This window comes from Orycteropus afer, unplaced genomic scaffold (assembly GCF_000298275.1).
Source record: "Orycteropus afer afer isolate SDZICR_OR568_19922 unplaced genomic scaffold, OryAfe1.0 scaffold00371, whole genome shotgun sequence".
NCBI lineage: Eukaryota > Metazoa > Chordata > Mammalia > Tubulidentata > Orycteropodidae > Orycteropus > Orycteropus afer.
The window spans coordinates 1,314,849-1,334,953 of NW_006921958.1; the positions used below are offsets into that span (position 1 = coordinate 1,314,849).

A 20,105-nucleotide genomic window follows, 5' to 3' on the forward strand; every position below is an offset into this window, starting at 1 on the left:
GTGACAGCTCAGCCAGCGTCACAGATCACTGTCACTGGGACCAAGAGCCCATGTGGCTGTCACCCAAGTATTACCTCCACACTTAAAAGGAGAAGCCCTATGATGCGGTCAGTTCCAAAACCAAACCCACTGAATAGTAATAATTATGAGTTAAGGAAAGCTAGCACGTCTCACCCTCCTTATTTTCTATGAAATCCTGGAACAGTGATTCTCCGTCTCTCACTGCAGGGCTGAGTGGATGCGGGAGGCGGCATCATCCAGCCTGGCTGTGGGCGGGGGCTGGGTGCTGCTCTTGGAGGGCGAGGAGACCAGCAGTCAGGACGCAGCACCACGTCTTGCTGAGGTTCCGCCCAGACTCCTGACTGAGGAAGAGTCCGGGGGGGGGGGGAGCCCTGCCTCTCAGCTGCCCTGCACTTTCTCCACTGCCAGAGTGGACAGTCCTACGGTCACTGAGTCCCCTCCCTGTGAAGATGGACACTGAGCACCGGCCAGGCCCTCAGCACTCAGGGAGACCTGGTCCTGTGGGACACAGATGCTACATGCTTGGTGGAGCCCCATGGCATGGGGTCATGGAGCGTGCGGTGCCTTATGTACATCTCCTAAGCTCAGATGGAGACCCATCTGCCCACAGGCTTTGCAGTGAGAACAGGATCTCAAGAGAAGAAGAACCAGTCTCACAGGAGGCCCACAGCACACATTCCACGTCTGGGCCAACTTACCTGGTCTGCCTTCAGCAGCCCGGTGGCATCTGCACCCGGCTGGCCCATCTCTGGGAGTGAACGGCTGCCTCCAAGCTCTGCCACGCTGGCCTCTGAGGGTGATGAGGGGAGTCCGTGGGCATAGATGTCCTCCTCGTCGCTGGATGTGGATGTCTGGTCCCGTGACGGCTGCTCAAGCTGAGGCCTGTGGGTGCTGACTGACGAGACAGAGGCTGGAGCGTCCAACTGTCCCCCTGTGGCCCCCGAGTCACACTCTGGATCGGCCACTTCTGCTGGACTCCTGTCACCTCCAGGACCATCATGCCTGGGATGTGGGCTGAGGAAGGAGGGGCCCCCGAGGCCCAGCAGGAAGCCTGGCTCCTCCGTGGGCTCCAAGGAGCAGCCTCCATCAGTCCTGGGCCCAGGCGGTGGCTGCTCTGCACCTGAGGCCACAGCAACGCTGAAAGGCACAGCGAGAGGGTCCAGACGGGGGACCGCAGGAGACTTGTGGGGGGGGCTGCTGGGCTCCACCTCCTCTGCCTCAGGTGACTCGGGGGAGCCGTCTTGTTCTTGGAAGGGTGACGGCTCACGGCTGGGCCTGTTCTCTGCAGGACTCTGCTCCTCTCCAAGGTCTGTGTCCACATCAGCCCCCAAGAGCAAGGGCGCATCACACCTTCCCTGGAGCAGGTCCACGTCACTGGCAAGGTCACGCTGTAGGGTTTCAGCTCTGTCATCACTCTCTTCACCCAGGAAACTGGGGGCTGACTCGGGGACCTCCAGCATGCTGAAAGGCTCAGAGTTGGTCTCCGGCAGGCCGCCGTTCAGCTCCCCACAGAGGCTGCTCTCCAGGTCAGCAGATTCTGTACTCAGCTGGTCCACGCTACTGCCCAGGACACTGGAGGTCATGGACAGCAAGTCCGCAGTCAGGGAGTGGGGACTCCCGCCGGGCAGCTCAGAACAGGGCGTCGACTCCAGGGAGCTGTGGCAGGTGCTCCTGCTCCCGCTTTCTGATTAAAACAAGAACGTTTAAGGTTAGTCCTGACGCTGCACAGACGGTAGGAGACTGAGGGAAACAAAATGCCGCTTGACACAGTGTGAACTCTACTTGAAGCGTGTTCACCTAGGGAAGACAAAACCTCGAGATGCAATGATGCTAATGCAGGAATGTTCTGTGAGCAGGTACCACACACCCCGACGGGCTCTAAGACCACACACGAGAAATGTTAACTAAAGAAATCAAAGTGGCAAAGTGATATGCACAATTGGTCACAGGCCAATTTTTTTTATTAGGTGCTCTCTAGATGGGACTATTTTACCTTTAGTGTTTTACTGGCTACATTTCCAAATATGGGGTTTAATGCTGACCGTTCAACTTTTTACTCCTTACTCCTCGGTCCCTGTTAAATGCCTCTAGCTAGGCTGTACTGCCACACTGAAGGAAAATCTCCTTAGATTTCTGAGGCAGGGGCCCGGCCGTCAGTGAGCAGCACTGTTTCAGGCCCAGGGAGACAGCACCCAGAGAGGAGGCCTGCAGAGAGAGCCGAGCACACGTGTGCTTTGCTAGAGACGGTACCTGGCTTCCTCTTCTTCCTCTTTTTCACTCTGATAGGTTTCACAACAAGCTCTTGGTCGAAATCTTCCGAGCTGATCACGCTGAATCTCTGTGAGGAGGGCTGGTTGCCCTGCCTGGGTTCGGTGGTGGCGAGAGGGCCGGGTGGCAGCAGCCCGGAGCCGCTGTCCGTGGAGTTGAGCGAGCTGCTCCGACTCCTGGGCTCGCTGGCCACTGAGGGGCCCCGGAGTCGTGTCTCAGGCACCGGGGCCCCTGGCGGCTTCTCTGCATGCTGCACATGGATGCGCTCCACACACCCTGAGGTTTCCAGACTGTCTCTCCCTGAGGAAGAAGAGCCGGGTTTTACCACAGGCTGCCCGAGAGGGAGCCACCATGCTCTGAGAGGGCTGACCTGAGGCTCCAGCTGCTAAGTGCAGGGAACTCAGCAACAAAAAGAATCTAAGGACCCTCTGCCCCTGAAAAATTTTAAAACCGGAAGTGTGAGAAGTGCATAAAAATTCCCAGGAAATGGTCTTTGCTCCCCAGGAAGCTCATCTATCATAATCAGTAAAATAACACGATTAGCATAGATACCGCTACTGTAAGGAAACCCACTGAGGGGCAGATGCTTCACACCTATGCTGTGCCCACTAACACCACTGTCATTTAAAGGGCACAGAGAACAAGTGTGTGCCTGCAACCACATCTTCTGAAAGTCAAGAAGCGAAAAGGTGATTTGCCACTCAAATCAACTCAGGAGAGAAGAATGTCAGTGAGGGCCACGAAGCTGCAAGTCAAGAGCAGAGTGAGGGTGGGACAATGGCCGTCAGGCCCCAGCCCTCCTCCTACTTGACTGAGAGTCAGCGAGTCTCCCACTGGGGTGGACTGCTCCTCCCCAATGGGACACTAGGAGGCCACCAAGGCCAGCATGGTTCCAGGTGTGGCTCCCTCCACACAGGGCTATGGACCACTGTGACCCACCAGCCATCCTCTCCTTAGTGAGTCCCCATGGCAACTAGACACTGTTCCAGGCACTGGAGACACAGCACTGAGCCAGACAAAGGTTCCTGTCCTCGGGAGATGGTAGTAGCTGCCGGGAATGCATTGTGGACCAAGGGCAGGACCCGAAGCTGGTGAGCTTACCTGTTCACGGCAGATCTTAGGTTAGAGCCAAGCTGCCCAACGGCAGCCACTAGCCATGTGTGACTATTCAAATGCAAAGTAACCAAAGTTAACCAAAATTTAAAACTCAGTGCCTCAGTTGCACTAGTCACGTTTCAAAGGCTCAAAAGACACATGTGGCAAGTGGCCATCACCTACTGCTCAGAGCAGAGAGCCAGCCATCTTCACCACCACAGGAAGTCTAGGCCACGGCAGCCTGGCTTCTGAGCTCACAGCCTCATTCCTTCTGGAAGCCATGCTGGTCCTTGATGACATGACACTTGGGGTCCCCCAGCTCATGAACCCAAGAGCCACAGCTCATGTACTCCCTGCACAAATTATGACTGGAGCACGATACTCATCCCAACCTTGCCTCTGAAACTTCAAGGGTAACTCAATGCCTTTCTTCCCATCTCCTCAAGGACCAGCAATCTCTCGAGATCCATGTTTTACACTCCCACTTGTGAGTGGCCACGACATGCGGAAAGCCACTGTCAACTTGGGAAGCTTAGGAAACACTGCTGTCTGACCAGGTTTCTTCTCTCGTTTGTGTCACAGCCAGGAGAGCACTCGTCACATTTCCATCTCTTCCAGTGTTAAGATCTGGCTGATGCATCAGACTTTCTCATTTCCCCATTAGCTACACTGCTGCTTGTAGTCTAGCACTCCGAGCCCACCAACGGTCACAACGCGTCAGAAGTCACGTCTCCACGTGAGACGTGGTGCCCACCCGTCCACCGCAGCCCTCGTGCTCAGAGGCAGGCACCCCCTGCCCCTCGCTGCTCCCAGCAGGCCTACGAGGTTTGCAGCTGGCCCCACTCTGTGCAGACTCTACTCCCTCTCTGCAGCCACACAGATGTCAGCGGATGCTGCCCAGAGTGGAAACAACAATGAAGATGTCCCTGCCTGTGGCCACGAGACCTCAAAGAACCAGCAGTGCCGTCGGAAGTGTGGCAAAAGGTCAGCCCGTGGGACCCTGACCCAGCAAGGTCGGAGGAACAGGGACTGAAACAGAAACCTGGAGATGGGCCAGTGACCTTGGGCTCCCTTGCCAGTCATTGCTCACCTGCATCTAATCTGTGAAAAGAGGACACCGTTTACCAACAGGCATTGACTGAGGGCCTTCTATGTGACGTGTGCCTGGTAAGGCCAGGAAAGGAGTCAGACAAGACCCTTGTGCTCCAAACATGTACTACTTTATGGGAAGTCAACATTAAGAAGACACGGTAGGCTCACTGCTCACACACTCTCGTATGAATCCCAAGTCAGCAGCACAGAGAGGAGAACGTGGGAAGGGTAGAGACGTGTCCCAGACAACAGACTCCCGTGAGCCGAGGTCTTGTCTTTCGGAGCCTTTGGGCCCGTCTCAGGCAGAGCACTGGAGCTTCTTGAGAAAGCGGTTCCGATTTCTCCTTCCTGCTGATCCACCCTCCCCATCCTCCAGCCCCAGAAGCAACTCTGCCAAAAGCTCAAGCCTTAAAGTCAGGTCACTTTCTAGAAAAGTCCTGTAAAGAGGATTTTGGGAACCACAGGAAATCCTCCAAAGACCGCCTTGCTTCAAGGAAGCCACAGCGATTTTAAAGCAGCAATAATTGCAGAATAACAGCAAGTGTTACCAGGCGCCGTTAACACAGCAGAGGGCTGTACCTGCCATAACCACACAGAGCACTTACGAGGAATACAAACCTACTGATGCCAATCCTTCAGGCCTGCTCGAAATTCTGATAATGTTCCTATCTCCCTTTAGGAGAAAGATTTCATTTTCTGTGCAGGAAACAGACACGATATCACCTGATCCTTCCAAACCTGCAATTGTGACCTGTCAAAAAAAAAAATCACAGGGTCAGACACTAGGAACAGTGTAGAGAGTAAGAGCACGTGTGAGAATCCAGTCAGGTCCAACAGTCACTGCACTCTGCTAGGACCACGTTCTGAAAACCCTTAACAGATTTCAACCCAAAATTAAATAACCCCTGACAGACACATGGTCTGAAGCTGCTGTGTCAACAGTGACCGACATGATAGAACGCAGACTCTCCCACCTGCGGTCCCTCTGGGAGCCGTGTCCCTGTCCTGCCCGCTCCCTGTGAACCGAGCTCATCCTCCTCAGCGTGGCAGGCCCTCTGCTGTCTGTCCCAGTTGGCCTCCCACCACTGCTACTTCCTTCCACCCTTCAGGTGCACCTGTCCCCAGTGGCTGTGCCTCTGGCAAGTGCTGTTCCCTCTGTGTGACCTCCTACCCCCTCCCTGTCTGCTCAGGCTGCTCCAACCTTCTCCAGAGGCCACCCCCGTGGGAAGCTTCCCCAAAGCATCTCACACCCCCAAGGCCCAGGACTGTCAGCAGCTCAAAACATTTGTTACTTTGCAGGGAGGGAAACGGAAGTCAAACAGGGGTTAAAGGTAAATAAAGAATAAAAAGGCCCACAGGTATTCAGTGAAAAGAGGCAGAGCTCTGCTGGAATGGCACAGGACATGTCTAGACCCCAATGGTGTGTGCGCCTGCCATTTTGCAGGTCTCCGGATTAAATGGAGGGAGGGAGGATGCCCCTAGCATCACCAGAAAGCAGATGGCAAGTAGGACCCAGGACAGCCTGAGTCCACAGGGATTAAAAAAGAATGTTTTTCCTTTTAGTCAACAGTGTAAATGAGAGAGCATTACAGCACAGAAGATAAAGTCCACGAGATGCGTTAATTCTCAATAATCCTGGTGTCCAGCTAGAAACAGGCCATGCATTTCTGGAGGTGCCAATCATGTGGTACTCTGAAGATGGCCGGCACCCCCAGTCATGGACAGACCTCTAACTCTCTGGAGTCCTTTTGCCTCCATTTGTCTGCCTATACAATGAAGTTAGTTATGCCTGTCGGAAAGATGAAAGATCTAATACACAAGTTCAAAGGATCGTGACCCTACTAATTTTAAGTGTGATCAGGGAAGGAAGAAAAGTTCAGTTCTCTGTACCTGGGTAAGAGGGCAAAAATGTCTTTCAAAACATCCCTTAACAAAGGAAACACACTCAGGGGCTGAAAGGGACCTTGGTGATTCCCTAACTCAGAGCCCTGCCTTCCTCATTGTACAGGTCAGGAAACCCAGTGCTGGCAGATAGAGGTCCCCAGCTGAAGGCAACGAGGTGCTGGTGGCGCAGTGTTAAGCACGTAGGTGTTCACCTACAGGCTGCCCGTCGGAACCCACCAGCAGTTCTGTAGGAGAAAGATGTGGCGGTCTGCTTCCATCCAGATGACAGCCTTGGAAACCTATGGGGCAGTTCTACTCTGTCCTGCAGGGTCACCGTGAGTCCAAAACCAAAAAACCTAACTCACTGCCATCGAGTCGGATCCGACTCATAGCAACCCCTCCCTGGGTTTCCAAGGCGGTATCACTATGGAAGTAGATTGCCCAACCTGCCTTCCGAGGAGTGGCTGGTGGGATTGAACAGCCAGCCTTCTGGTTAGCAGTCAAGTGCCTTAGGAACTATGCCACCAGAGCTCCACTTAAGGACTCACAACAAGTGAAGGCCGAACCAGAGAAGAAGATTCTGGCCTGGCTCTGCCTCCCCAGGTGACTTTTTTTCCTACCAAATTAGCATTATCAGGCTGGCTGACACCGTAATCAAGAGGCTTCAGCAAGGAGCAGATGACGGAAACTAGAAATTTCACTGCTTTGCTGACACACCCCAAACACGAAAACCCTTTTTCTACAGCAAATACTCTGCTCACAGAAGACAAGGGTGCCTGCCAGAGGCCTGCTGGGTTCCAGGAGGAATACCAGCAGGCCATGTGTGTGTGTGTAGTCTGAGGTGTGTGGGGGGGATTATTTATTTCTGCTCTTGAGGAAGAAACTAAAACCAAACAGCAGTTTTTTAAAAGTTCCCAAGTCCGTTTCCAACAGTAATCTGCTATCCCCCCAGCCCCGATTTAAACAGACACTACGCCCACTGTGACGTTATGCTGCTGAGAGCGTGTCTAAGAGGCACCAGGAAGTAAAGAAAATGCGACAAAAACAAGTGGCAAAATAGTGAGGCTGACCAAGTCAGGGAACATGGGCAGAGGGGGTCAGGGCGAGAACCGTTCTTGAAAGCTGGCCGTCCTGGGAGGGCCACGGGGTCCCCTCCTTATGCCCTTGGTCCTGCCATGTTTGAGTTTTCATTTAATGCGCTCATGGCCACGTGTCGGTCAGAAAAAACACGAACCAAAGGATGATGAAAGACAAGTTTAATTTTGTGTTTAAATAAAAAAACCCAAAAGACCAAAACACACACACACACATTTCTTGGCAAGGGTAGGGCTGTGAAATCAAAACAAAGTATTTTTTTAAAATCTCCAAACGTCATCGCTGTGTGCCATCAAGCTATTTTTGAATCAGTGTGACCCACCGTGACAGAGTAGAGCTGCCCCAGAGGGTGTTGCAGGCTGTGATCTTTACGGCAGCAGACCACCAGGTCTGCCTCCCTTGAGCCACTGGGTGGTTTAACCCCGCCCCTTTTTGTTAGCCGCTGAATGCCTAATGATGAGCAATGACAGCTCCTCCACAAACATTACCAAACCGTTCCCTGACTTCACTGATGGGCTGTGAAGAGCAAGGCAAGCCCCAGAATCAGCACAGGGTCCCTCTCCCACTCCGAGAGACGGAAGCGCACCCGTCCTGGGTCAGCGCTGCCAACTCTGAGAGGTGGCGCCCGCACCGCACGTACCTGGTTGATGGTGTCCAGGAGGTAAACGCTATACTCATTCCAGCTCAACACCCAGCCTTCCTGAGAGAAACAGGAGACCAGCCCCAGGTGCTTCTCGGGCGTGCTGCAGCTCCCCTGGTCAGCGGGGTCCAGGCGTGGGTACAGTTCAAAGGGCTTGACGCCCCCAGCAAAGACGTCTTTTAAGATGAATGTGGCCTGGACAGTCCCCTGGATGTCAGCCTTCCACAGGCGCAGCCCAGGCCTTGATGCGTACAGGGTCAGATCACTTTGCTTACAGAGCCCTGGTATAAAACAAGCACCAAATTTCCCGGCACTGCAGTGAGGAGAAAAAGAAAGAAAAAACCAGACACAGAGACTCATTTAACTGCAACATTGCAGACCCCTGAAAGGAGCTACACCAGGAATCTTTGTGGCTAAACAAGACTGATTCTCCCCCCCTTTTCTACCATTTCTTTTTTGTTAATTAAACCACACTGTCATCCCTGCCGAGTACCTGGGTGGTGCAAACAGTAAACACGCTTGGCTGCTGCCAAAAGGCTGTAGGTCTACGACCACCACCCAGAGGGCCTTGGAAGAGAGGCCTAGCAATGCACATCCAAAGAGCCAGCCCGAGAACCCCACGGGGCACAGTCCTGCTCTGTGCACACGGGGCGCCAGGAGTCGGGGCCCACCAGATGGTCCCTGCACTGTGACCACCTTGGATCAACCGGGCCAGGGTGCTCACTGTCTGCTAGCCCGACACTGCAAAAGCCAGCCCCTGAGAACCCCACGGGGCACAGTCCTGCTCTGTGCACACGGGGCGTCAGGAGTCGGGGTCTACCAGACTGCCCCCAGTGCTGGGATCACCCTGGATCCACCAGGCCAGGGCGCTCACTGCCTGCTAATCTGACCCCTCAAAAGCCCATCAGCTGCAGCCCACGGGACAGAGGCTCCCACCACACCCCCTGCAGTTGTTTTAATCATCTCAGCAGCCCCACAGAACAAACACCATGGCTCCCATTGTAGAGAAAGGAAACTGAGGCAGAAGGTGACAAACCCAGGTCTGACCATCCTCTCCCTCCTCTGGAATAGCTCTACTCACTCCAGCATCCTGAGTGAGCACGCCTCACATCTGGAACCCAGGCCACCCACCCCTGCATCCCAAGCGAGCAAGCCTCATGTCTGGAACCCAGGCCACCCACCTCTGCACCCCAAGCGAGCCTCACATCTGGAACCCAGGCCACCCACCCCTGCACCCCAAGAGAGCAAGCCTCATGTCTGGAACCCAGGCCACCCACCTCTGCACCCCAAGTGAGTGAGCCTCATGTCTGGAACCCAGGCCACCCGCCCCCGCACCCTGAGCGAGCCTCACATCTGGAACCCAGGCCACCTACCCCTGCACCCTGAGCGAGCGAGGCTCACATCTGGAACCCAGGCCACCCGCCCCTGCACCCTGAGCGAGCGAGCCTCACGTCTGGAACCCAGGCCACCCACCCCTGCACCCCAAGTGAGTGAGCCTCATGTCTGGAACCCAGCCCACCCACCTCTGCACCCCAAGTAAGTGAGCCCCATGTCTGGAACCCAGGCCACCCACCCCTGCACCCCAAGTGAGCGAGCCTCACATCTGGAACCCAGGTGACTGCTGTCTCGCTGTCCTCCAGAATATCTCCTCTTATAACCACGAGAGGCACCGTGCCTGTGTTCCCAGACTCTTGGGTTCCTATCCCTCCTATCTTTTAACACTATGAATATGTAACATGTGCAAACATAGGTATCACGTAGATGTGTGAAGCCTCCGAGTGAAACGCACCCCGGGAACCCGCCCCTTAGCTTCACCACTGATGCTCCTCCTAGTCCCTGCTTGGCCCCCAGAGCAGCCGTGAGGCTGAATCGTGTGTGTGTCATCCCTTGGTTTTATTTATAGTTTCACTATGTGTCTAGTATTCCAAAACAGACATGAGGCTCTCACTCGGGGTGCTGGAGCGTGTCGCCTGAGGTATAATTTAGTATCATTTGTTTTTTATTCTTATAAAAAATTAGTATGGCACTGCGCACTCTGGCAACTTGCTTTCTTTTTCACTTAACAGTGTTCCTAAGACACGTCCTTCCTGATAAAAAGAGCTGCAGCCTGTTCCTCGTCACGGCTGCGCAGTGCTCTACCAGTTTCCTCTTTCCCTCTCCTGGTGGTGGCTATCTGAGTGACTGCTGGATCTTACTACTCTGAACAACACTACCATGAGCGTTTCCACAGCCATCTTCTGGCACTGCTCAAAGAGTTTATCGAGCATCTTTCAGGAGCTGTTTCTCCCCGGCAGCTGGAAGGTCTGCCATCATCATGAATGACACAGCACCTATCGGGACCAGGAAGTTCATGACCAACTGATGACGCCACTGGAAACAGTCATTAATGTTCTGCACCCTTGGAGGGCAACAGTACCTAAGACAGAAATCCAGGAAAAACTAGTCAAAATGTCTAAGATCACACCAGACGTCATGTTAGTGTTTGAGTTCAGAACCCACTTTGGTGGTGGTACGACCACTGGCTTTGGCATGATTTATGATTCCTTGAATTATAAATATTATGAAACAAACCCAAATACACACCGGCAAGACATGACCTGTGTGAGAAGAAAAAGACGTCAAGGAGACAGTACCAGGAACTTGAGAACAGAATGAAGGAGGTCAGAGGGCTGCAAGGCCAACAGTGGTGCTGGCCAAGAGCGAGCTGGAGACGGTAAGGGAAGAATGGAGATCCTGCAGGGGCGTGGTCTGCAGTGACTGCGGATTTGTAACCAAAGGAATAATAAACCAGAAAGGCTTAAAGAGAGAGAGAGAATTCAGTAACACCAAGGAAAAAGGAAGACATGGAGAGGAGGACAAGAGGTACAGACGACCAAGGCAAATGCTTTACATACACAGCAGTGTTAACAGTAATAACAGACATTAAGCTCCAGGTGGATACACAGGTAGACAGGCAAAATGCTCAGGTATGGGGAGGAGAAAGGGAATATACTCATGACCTCATAGAGGTTAAACCAAAACCAAACTCACTGCCACTGAGTCGAATCCAACTCATAGCGACTGCCGTTGGGTTTGCAAGGCTGTAAATCTTGATGGAAGCAGACTGCCTCATCTTTGAACTGCTGACCTTCTGGTTAGCAGCCAACTGCCTTAGGCACTGCACCACCAGAGCTCTTTTATATATACGTTAGGCAGATGATATTTCTAAGCACCTATGTGTATGTGCTATAACGTCCATATATATAATAGAGCTAACAGGGGCAACATTATGATAACCTCTTAACCACAGCCAAACATCTTGAAGGACTGGGTCACTGGGCCCACAGGCTTGGGATCATGGTCATGGGGGATAGCAAGTTTAATTGGCATAACATACTACACAAAAACATTGTTCCACATCCTGCTTTAGTGAGTAGCAACTTGGATCTTAAAAGCTTGTGAGCAGTCATCTAATATGTGACAATCGGTCTCTCCTCATTTGGAGCAAAGAAGAGCAAAGAAAATCAAAGACACATGGAAACAACTAGTCCAAGGGACTAGTGGACCATGGGAACCTCAGCCTCCATGACCCTGACACCAGAAGAACTAGATGGTGCCCAGCTACTACTACTACTGTCAACCACTCTGAAAGGGATCAAAATTAGAGATCCTGGACAGAGCAGGAGAAGAATGTGGAACAAAACTCAAAGTCATTAAAAAGACCAGGCTTACTGACTGGTGAAACCTCTAAGACTATGACCCCCAGTCACCCTTCAGGTCTGGGATCAAATTCACTCCTGTGATTTAACTTCCAGACAAACAACAGAGAGGCCCAGGAGGTGAACAATCACACCAGGGAGGTATCCTCCTTAGCAAAACCAACCACAGGAGATGAGAAGGCCAGCATGTGCGCAGGGAGACAGCTCAGAGGGCAGAGATGCACAGGAAGGACACAGGGAAAAGGTAAGCAGAGGGAGGAAAGGGGAAGAGAGCTGTTACACTGGAGGGACTGCAATCAATGTCATGAAACAAAATGTGTACAAACTGTTGGATGGAAAACAAATTTGCTTAGTAAACTTTCACCTAAATACAATTAAGAAAAAAAAAAGGAATTATTTCAGAAGTAGAATTGTTCAGGAAGGGCATATTCATTTTTAGAAGGCAATTTCACATTTTTTTCAATGTGATTATACCGATTTGGGAGCTCTGGTAGTACAGTGGTTAAGCGCATTAAGTGCACGGCTGCCACCTGAAAGGTCAGCGGTTCAAACCCATCAGCGACCCTGTGGGAGAAACATGAGGCAGTCTCCTCCCATACAGAACCACCTTAGAAACCCCATGGGGCAGTTCTATTATGTCCCAGAGGGTTGCTAGGAATCTGAATCAACTTGACAGCAATGGGCTGTTTTGTTTTGTTTTTTTTGGTTTTGTACCAATTCACACTCGCTCAGCGACCTCGGAGTCACTGCTCCCCATCTGTGCCAACACTCAGACTTCCACATTCACATTTTCAGAATTTCAGCTCCACGGTCCTGCTGATTCTTCCTGCAAAGCACTGTCCTGAGCTGAACAGAAGAAAGGGCATACACAGTAGTGCCTGCAGAGTGAGACCTGGGCCCAATTTCCAACCATAGCATGTGTAGCAGCCGTGTGGCCTGGGCAGTTACCCAAACTTTCTGGACGGTGGCTTCCTGCTCTGTAAACCAGGAAGAGAATTCCCACCTCAAAGGCTGAGCGAGTGGCTCCTTGAAAAGCTAGGCACGGACACAGCACTGCCGTCTGACCCGCCGGGCACCCCGGACAGGAGAAGGCTCTGCCGCTGACCCGGTGACCCCACTCCCGGGCTGAGCCCCCGGACAGAAGGCTCTGCCGTCTGACCCGGAGACCCCACTCCCGGGCTGAGCCCCCAGACAGGAGAAGGCTCTGCCATCTGACCTAGCACCCCACTCCCGGGCTGACCCCCCAGACAAAAGGCACTGTTGTCTGACCTAGCGACCCCACTCCCGGGCTGACCCCCTGGACAGAAGGCCTTGCCGTGTGACCCAGCAGCCCCACTCCTGGGCTTATACCCCAGACAGGAGAAGGCACTGCTGTCTGATCTAGTGATCCCACTCCTAGGCTGACCCCCCAGAGAGAAAGCCCTGGCGCCTGACCCAGCAACCCCACTCCTGGGCTTACCCCCCGGGCAGGAGAAGGCCCTGGTGTCTGACCCAGTGACCCCACTCCTGGGCTGATCCCCCGGACAGGAGAAGGCCCTGGTGTCTGACCCAGTGACCCCACTCCTGGGCTGACCCTCCAGACGGGAGAAGGCCTTGCCATCTGACCCAGTGACTCTACTCCCAGGCTGACCCCTCGGACAGGAGAAGGTCCTGCCGTCTGACCCAGAGACCCCACTCCCAGGCTTATACCCCAGAGAGGTGAAGATAGGATGTGCACACCAGTGCTCCTTACAGCAGTGCTCCCAGCAGTCCAAAGCAGGGAATGCGTTCATGTATGTCAGGGCCCCGGCCCACTTCTCCACAGCCACACTGGCTTACTTCCCTCTCTTCCAACATCCCAAGCCCTGGCTGAGCCGGGGCCACGGCTCTGCTGTTCCTTTGGCCTGGGGTGCTCGTCCACCAGCCCTTCCCACACCTGAGGCTTCAGCTCCCAAAGTGTGTCCCCACAGCGGCCTTTCTCAGTGACCTGATGCAAAAGTAGCGCCCCAGCAAGTCTTAAGCCCTTCACCCTGTTTCCTTCTAGCATCTTCTGTGACCTGCACAGTTCTCTTTATGGACTATTTCTTCTGTTATGTTAGCCCCTGTGGGCAGGGGGGGGACCTGTCATCCCACCTGTCCTCTCACTGCCATGCCACTGTGTGTGGTGTACACACTAGATGTCAACAGACATTTGTTGAATGAATGAATGATTAAATAATGAATGAAGTACTGCTTCCAGGGGATAGACACAGCAGACGTTCTGCTGTAACTACATCAAAACAGCACCTAGAGAAACAAGCCTTTAGGACATATTAGGTTAAAACTCGTCCATTTAATTTTAGTGTTATCCTCCACCTCTCTGCAGTTCAATAAAGTGTACCCTCCTCCAAGCACAAGGACACACTGATTCGTTTCTGCATCCTCAGACAGTGCCTGGGTATACTTTCCATCAATGCTGCGAAAAGATGCGACTGGTTCCATACACGAGGAGAGGGTCTCCCCACAAGGGATCAGGAGGCCAGGTTCAAAGGGAAAGACTGTTGGGTACACAATCCACATGAAAGGGAATCCACTTGTAAATCTCTTTCTAACTCCATCTTCTTTCCAAAAGTCCCTGTGCTTGGGAGGGACTTGGCTACTAGAAAAGTTAGTGATTTGAGTCCACTCAAAGGCTGCTTTGAAGAAAGGCCTAGCAATCAACTTCTGAAAATTAACCACTCAAAATTCTGTTGGGCCGCTCTGGTGGTTACGTTTGTGTGTGAACTTGGCTGGGCCTGGCTGAGTGGCTGGGAAGCTGAATGTAGTTATTCCCCATGAGGACACTGGTAATCAAATCCATGGTGGAATCTACTGTGAGCAACTGAGAAGCTGCTTTAGGGACGTGGTCTGCTTCCTGTATATAAGGAGAAGCCTTGGGGAATGGTCTCTAGCTTATGGCACGCTTGAACTCTGCATGTAGCTGTGTTGTTGTTCAGTAGCCTGCCATGCTCTGCCGACCTTGGGACTTTCAGTGGACTTGAATTAGTGGTCTGCCGTGAGGTTTAATAACATGGGGACTGTGCCTTTTTACTTGTCAACCCTGGGCTTGTCATTCTCAGCAGCCAGCAGCTGTCTGAGTGAAGAAAAGCCTCTAGCTCGAGTGGGCTTGGAGCAGGAGGCAGAGCTGAAGCCCAAGATTGAGGGGCTTTCACCCAGCCCCTAGAGCCTGGCACTTTGAACTCAGACTTAAAGCCTCCATATTGTAAGAATAAACTCCTGTTTGTTAAAGCCATCCCATCTGTGGTATCTTCTGTTAGAGCAGCACTAGGGAACCAGAACAGCTGCCATGAGTCAGAGTGGACCCAACAACCACTGAGAAGCCCGTGGGGCACAGCTGTACTCACACACACGGGACCGCCATGAGTCAGGGTAGACTCGACGACCACTGGTTGCTCCTTGCAGAAGGTACCATGCAGTGAAATGTTAGCAGACAGCTAGGAGCTGCAGATGAAGGCAGAGGAGCAGGCTGGGCCAGAGTGGACTCAGCAGGGGCTTTTGCACAACACTGAGCCCACGCTGCCAATCCTGCCAAGTCAAGGGGTCCAATGGGGAGATTATGTACAAAAGGGCTAAATGTGAATGGAATGAAGAGGGGATTCAGTCTGGAGAGCAGACAGCATCTTCCATAGCTGGAGGCCTGCCATGGAGACCAGACAATAAACCTCACTGTGAGGCTCCCAAGCACAGGACGCAGGATGAACGGGGCGGGGCACAGACGTGCAGCTGTGGGGCTGGCTTTGCCATCTGACCTCATCAACTGCTCCTGGGCCTGTCACAGACAAGCACTACTGGCCTCTGCACTTCCGGAGCCATCACAGATGGGCACTGCCAGCCTCAGCAACTCCCAACCCATCACAGATGGGCACAGCCAGCCTCGGCCCCCTGGCCCATCACAGACGGGCACTGCTGGCCTCGGCCCCCTGGCCCATCACAGACGGGCACTGCTGGCCTCGGCCCCCTGGCCCATCATAGACGGGGTCGCCAGCCTCAGTGGCCTTTGTCAACACCTGGCCTCTCCTCATGTTTCTGTGTCCACCTGCTTGCCCATCTCCATGGCACCTGCTTCAACGCCGCATGCTCAGCACCACTTGCATCCTGCTCTGATTCTCTGTGGGCAGTGGTGCCACTTCCCTGGGGCACAGAAAGGGACACACAGACGGGCACCCCAGCAGCTCCTAGCACCCAACCCATAAGCTTGCCTGCACTGAGGCCCACCTGCCCACCTCTGCTCTTTGACGCACCCCTTCTCAGGATAAGGGGGATCTACTCCACCTCTCTACCTCCCCTGTCCTCATATCACCGCCCCCACGTGATCTGGCTGTGCAGGGTTCCATAAGTACATTTTCTGGGTGAGAGGGGCACTGTGGATCGTGGCCACCCATGTCTTCTGCTGCCTTTTTCCACGTGGCTGGTAGGGCTTAAACCTTGTCTCTGTTGTCCTTCCTCCAGCTGGGAGGTCAAAGGAGGGACAGTCTCTCAACCTGAAACCTAGGCAGACACAGACTCCATGAGGAGCCCCCAGGCGCAGAGCCACTGTGGACTCCAGAGGGAAAGGAGGAAACCCAGGGAAAATGTAAGCACCTTGTGTGACCAGATCCAACATTCAGACCAAACCGGAACAATTATGAGGCTTACGTCTTCCTCGGCTGGGCACCAATCTGCTTGACGGCCTTCTCTTCCGTGTAAAAGAGCAGACTTCTCTGTAGGGTGGAGATGAGCAGCACTTTCTGGCTATAATCTAGCTGCACGATTGAAGACGGCTCTTCCAACACCAACTGGGAGTTGCAGACACCCTGACAGAAAAAGTCCAGTTGAATCTAACATTGATGTTGAACTTGACTTCCTCTACAACATTACGTGTCCTTTCTACTCTGTGGATTTAGGGTAATTTACACCTTAAAATCTATGCTCCAATGCACACTTTAGAGCCAGCGTCAACTCACCACAGTGAAGTTACTTGGAAAAATCCATACTAATGAGAAAAAAGTCAACTTCAACATCTACGTCACATTATAAGTTTACAAGGAAACATTATTAAAAAATTCTTTCGGTAAGTTCTTTTGGAATGTTCTCAGAAGGTATTTCAACGGAGAATCTATAGGGATCTGAATAGAAATCTATTACACTGTGCGTCTTATTTAATCTCAAATAACACACACTGGGATGCAAAATACAGTGATCAGCCCACATGAACCATGGGCTCTTCTAATTTGAGACCAGAAGAACTAGATGGTGCCTGCCTACCACTACTGACTGCTCTGACCAGGGACGTAATAAAAGGTCCCAGACAGAATGGGAGAAAACTATAGGATAAATTCAAACTCCTAGAAAAGGCCAGGCCTCCAAGATGGATAGAGACTACAGGAACCCCTGAGACTATCACCCTAAGATACTCTGAACTCAGAATGAAGCCACTCCTGGAGGTCACTTTTGAACCGAATAACAACAGACTTGTAAAGTAAACAATATCACCCACAAGTAATGTGCTCCTTAAACAATCTGCTCAAAGATGAGATGGCCAGGAGGGGCAGGGAAGTGAGATCAACAGAAGTAGAACAGAAGGGAAACAGTGAGAATGCTGACACATCATGAAAACGGTAACCAACAGCGTGGAACAACGTGTACCAAAACTGTTACATGGGACCCAATTTGTTGTATAAACTTTCACCTACAATACAATAAATATTTCAGAAAATCCAACCATCAGTTCTTTAAGTTCTACCACCCTCACCCCCGAAAGAATGTGAAGCAGTTGTGAGGACACTGTGCCCTTGTCAGCTGAAAGGGTCATAGGAAACAATATTAGAGAGAAAGGAATTAAAACAGCATTAAATGTATTAAAGAACAAAGGAGAAATTCTGGAAGGCATTTTACTGCTAAAACAAACTCTATCTCCAGGTGCCCAAAATCTGCTTCTGTATCTGACTCTTCCGATCAGCTTCCTCAATTATTTTAGGAATACTGCCGCAACATTTCAGATCTTTGTTTTAGGAGAGGGAGAGGAGAAACAGCACTTAGACTTACTGGTAAAACTTACAGACAGTGAAATTCGTCCTTTCAGGTACACAATTCTATGCATTTTGACAAATGTGTACAGTGTGTAACCAAAACCAAAATCAAGACAAAGAAACGTCCACTACCCCAAGCATTATAGACTTTTAAGGCAGGCTTCCCCACACTTTTACAGTAATCCAGATGTAGCCTTTTAAGTTTCTGACTCAGCTTGTAACATGATTAAAGTGGATTATATTCTATTTTAAAAACATACATTCTCCCATGTCCTTTTTTTTTTTTTTTTTGCAAACCTCATTAAGTAGTTCTGTCTGTAAAACACTTCTCAGGGTCCTGAAGGACCGTATTCCTGCATCTCAGTATCTCTCTCTCTCTCTCTCTCTCTCTCCTCTTGCTGGAAGGGTCTTGGATGGTGTTCTCTGATTCCTCCCAGGCCTGCCCACAAAGGCTGGGAGTAGAGGATATGGAACAGCGATTATGGCTATGTTCTTCCCTTACAGGGACCCAATGAAAGGTAGAATATGTCAAAAATCTAAGCTTTTAAAATTTTGGTAGACAAGTAACTGTTTTACCTGAGGTCTGCATGGTATAAGGAACTGTGTCATTTCCATCCTCAGCAGCAGGACAGTGCGGATACTCAGGACCCCTAACAACATCAACAAAACATTTTCCTGGAAGCAGCAGTTCTCAAAGTGTGGTCTGCAGATCCCTGAGCGTCCCTAAGATCCTTTTCAAGGGGTCTGAGCTCAAAACCATTTTCATGACAACACTAAGACACTGTCTGCCTTTTCACTGAGTTGACATTGTACTGATGGTGCAGGAGCCACCATGGGTCAGGCTATTTGGACCCCAGCCCAGATGAAGGCAATGGCCTCAAATCCTACTAGCAATCACTGTACTCTTCACCACTGTGTACCCACAGACAAAAATGAGTTTCACTTAGGAATGTCTTTGATGAACATTCTATAAAAGAATTCTGATCAAAAGGAGGGGGCACGTGGAACAGAATTTCAAATTATCATGGAATCCAGACTTTCTGGAGCCATTGAGGCTGGACGATTCCCCAAAACTACTGCCTTGAGGAAACATCCAAGTATTCTACCAAAACTATCCACTGAAGTCACCTCCAAACCCAACAGTTCAGCTTAATTAATAAAGAATGTTGGCCTTGAGCACTGTCTCCTTTCACAGATTCATCTGCAGTTGATCAAATTGGCAACAGCAACTAGAAAGGTTCCATGAGCAGCTCAGGAGCCAGTGAGCTCGTGTTGATGATGGTGAAATAATGTGGAAAAGGATATGGAGAAAGGAGGCACAAATTCACAAATACAACCAGTGTCACTGAACTGCATTCGCAGACATGTTTAAACAGCGTATGCTTTGTTGTGTATATTTTTGCAAAAAAAAAAAAAAGTCTTTGATGAAGCAGAAAACCAAGAACGTTACTAAATCTTGCCTTGACAACACAGCTCTGTACTATTCTACATGACACAACGGGACGCTGGTGCACCACCTCCTGTGGCACCGAAGCCTGATGATCCCTTAAGGACAGCTCTGTGTGATCATCTGAGCTGAGAGCTGCACCGGCTGCTTTTTCTATAAAACGCCATTTTCACTTATAATACTGAATTATTCAGACTTGGGATTTGGCAGACACGTTCTCAATGAGAACAAAGCGAGCCTGTCACTTTGAAAACAAGCAATGGTATCTGTTGCCGATGATAAAATTGAAGATTTCAAGTGAAGATGAGCACTTTGGAAACGTGTATCTGCCCCCATGAGCGTAACAGCTTCCCCACAGCTAAGGACTGCTCTAATTAGAAAAAGGGCAGCATTATCAAAGGTGATTTTTTTGATTTTATGTAATAAATACATGTATTTTTTGGGGTTTGGTAATAAAACGTGTCCACATTTGGAAGGTGGACTTCACTCTGTGAACCGGTATCTTCTAAATGACCAACACATACGTGATATTACAGAATTACGTGTGGGTAGAAGACCTATTCCCAGTGTTAGACAGAGGACAAGTCCATCAGCATGTTTCAGATTCATCACTGGGACTAACCTTTCAAGAAACTACCATTGTCAGGTTTGGGGTATTATCAAAGGAGAACACCCATAAGTACCTGAAAAGGTTATGAAAGTGCCTCCCTTCTCAACAACATGCCTGTATGGGGCTGGATAGTCTTTACTGACTTCAGCCAAAACAACGTACAGCACCAGACTGAGCACAGAATGCAGCTGTCTCACATGAAGCCAGACATCAGAGAGACAAGCAAAAA

The 20,105-nt window shown here is 51.2% G+C and overlaps 1 protein-coding gene across 1 annotated transcript in view; it reads right to left on the bottom strand.

Annotated features, from left to right (window-relative positions):
- TECPR2 (tectonin beta-propeller repeat containing 2) overlaps positions 1-20,105 on the bottom strand; it is a 92,554-nt gene that overhangs the window by 58,057 nt on the left and 14,392 nt on the right. The window contains exons 4-8 of the mRNA XM_007953116.1: positions 16,447-16,604; positions 8,096-8,408; positions 5,095-5,227; positions 2,272-2,589; positions 720-1,705 (exon numbers count right to left, since the gene is read on the bottom strand). Of these exons, the coding sequence (XP_007951307.1) occupies positions 720-1,705; positions 2,272-2,589; positions 5,095-5,227; positions 8,096-8,408; positions 16,447-16,604 (1,908 nt within the window). The remainder of the gene's footprint in view (positions 1-719; positions 1,706-2,271; positions 2,590-5,094; positions 5,228-8,095; positions 8,409-16,446; positions 16,605-20,105) is intronic.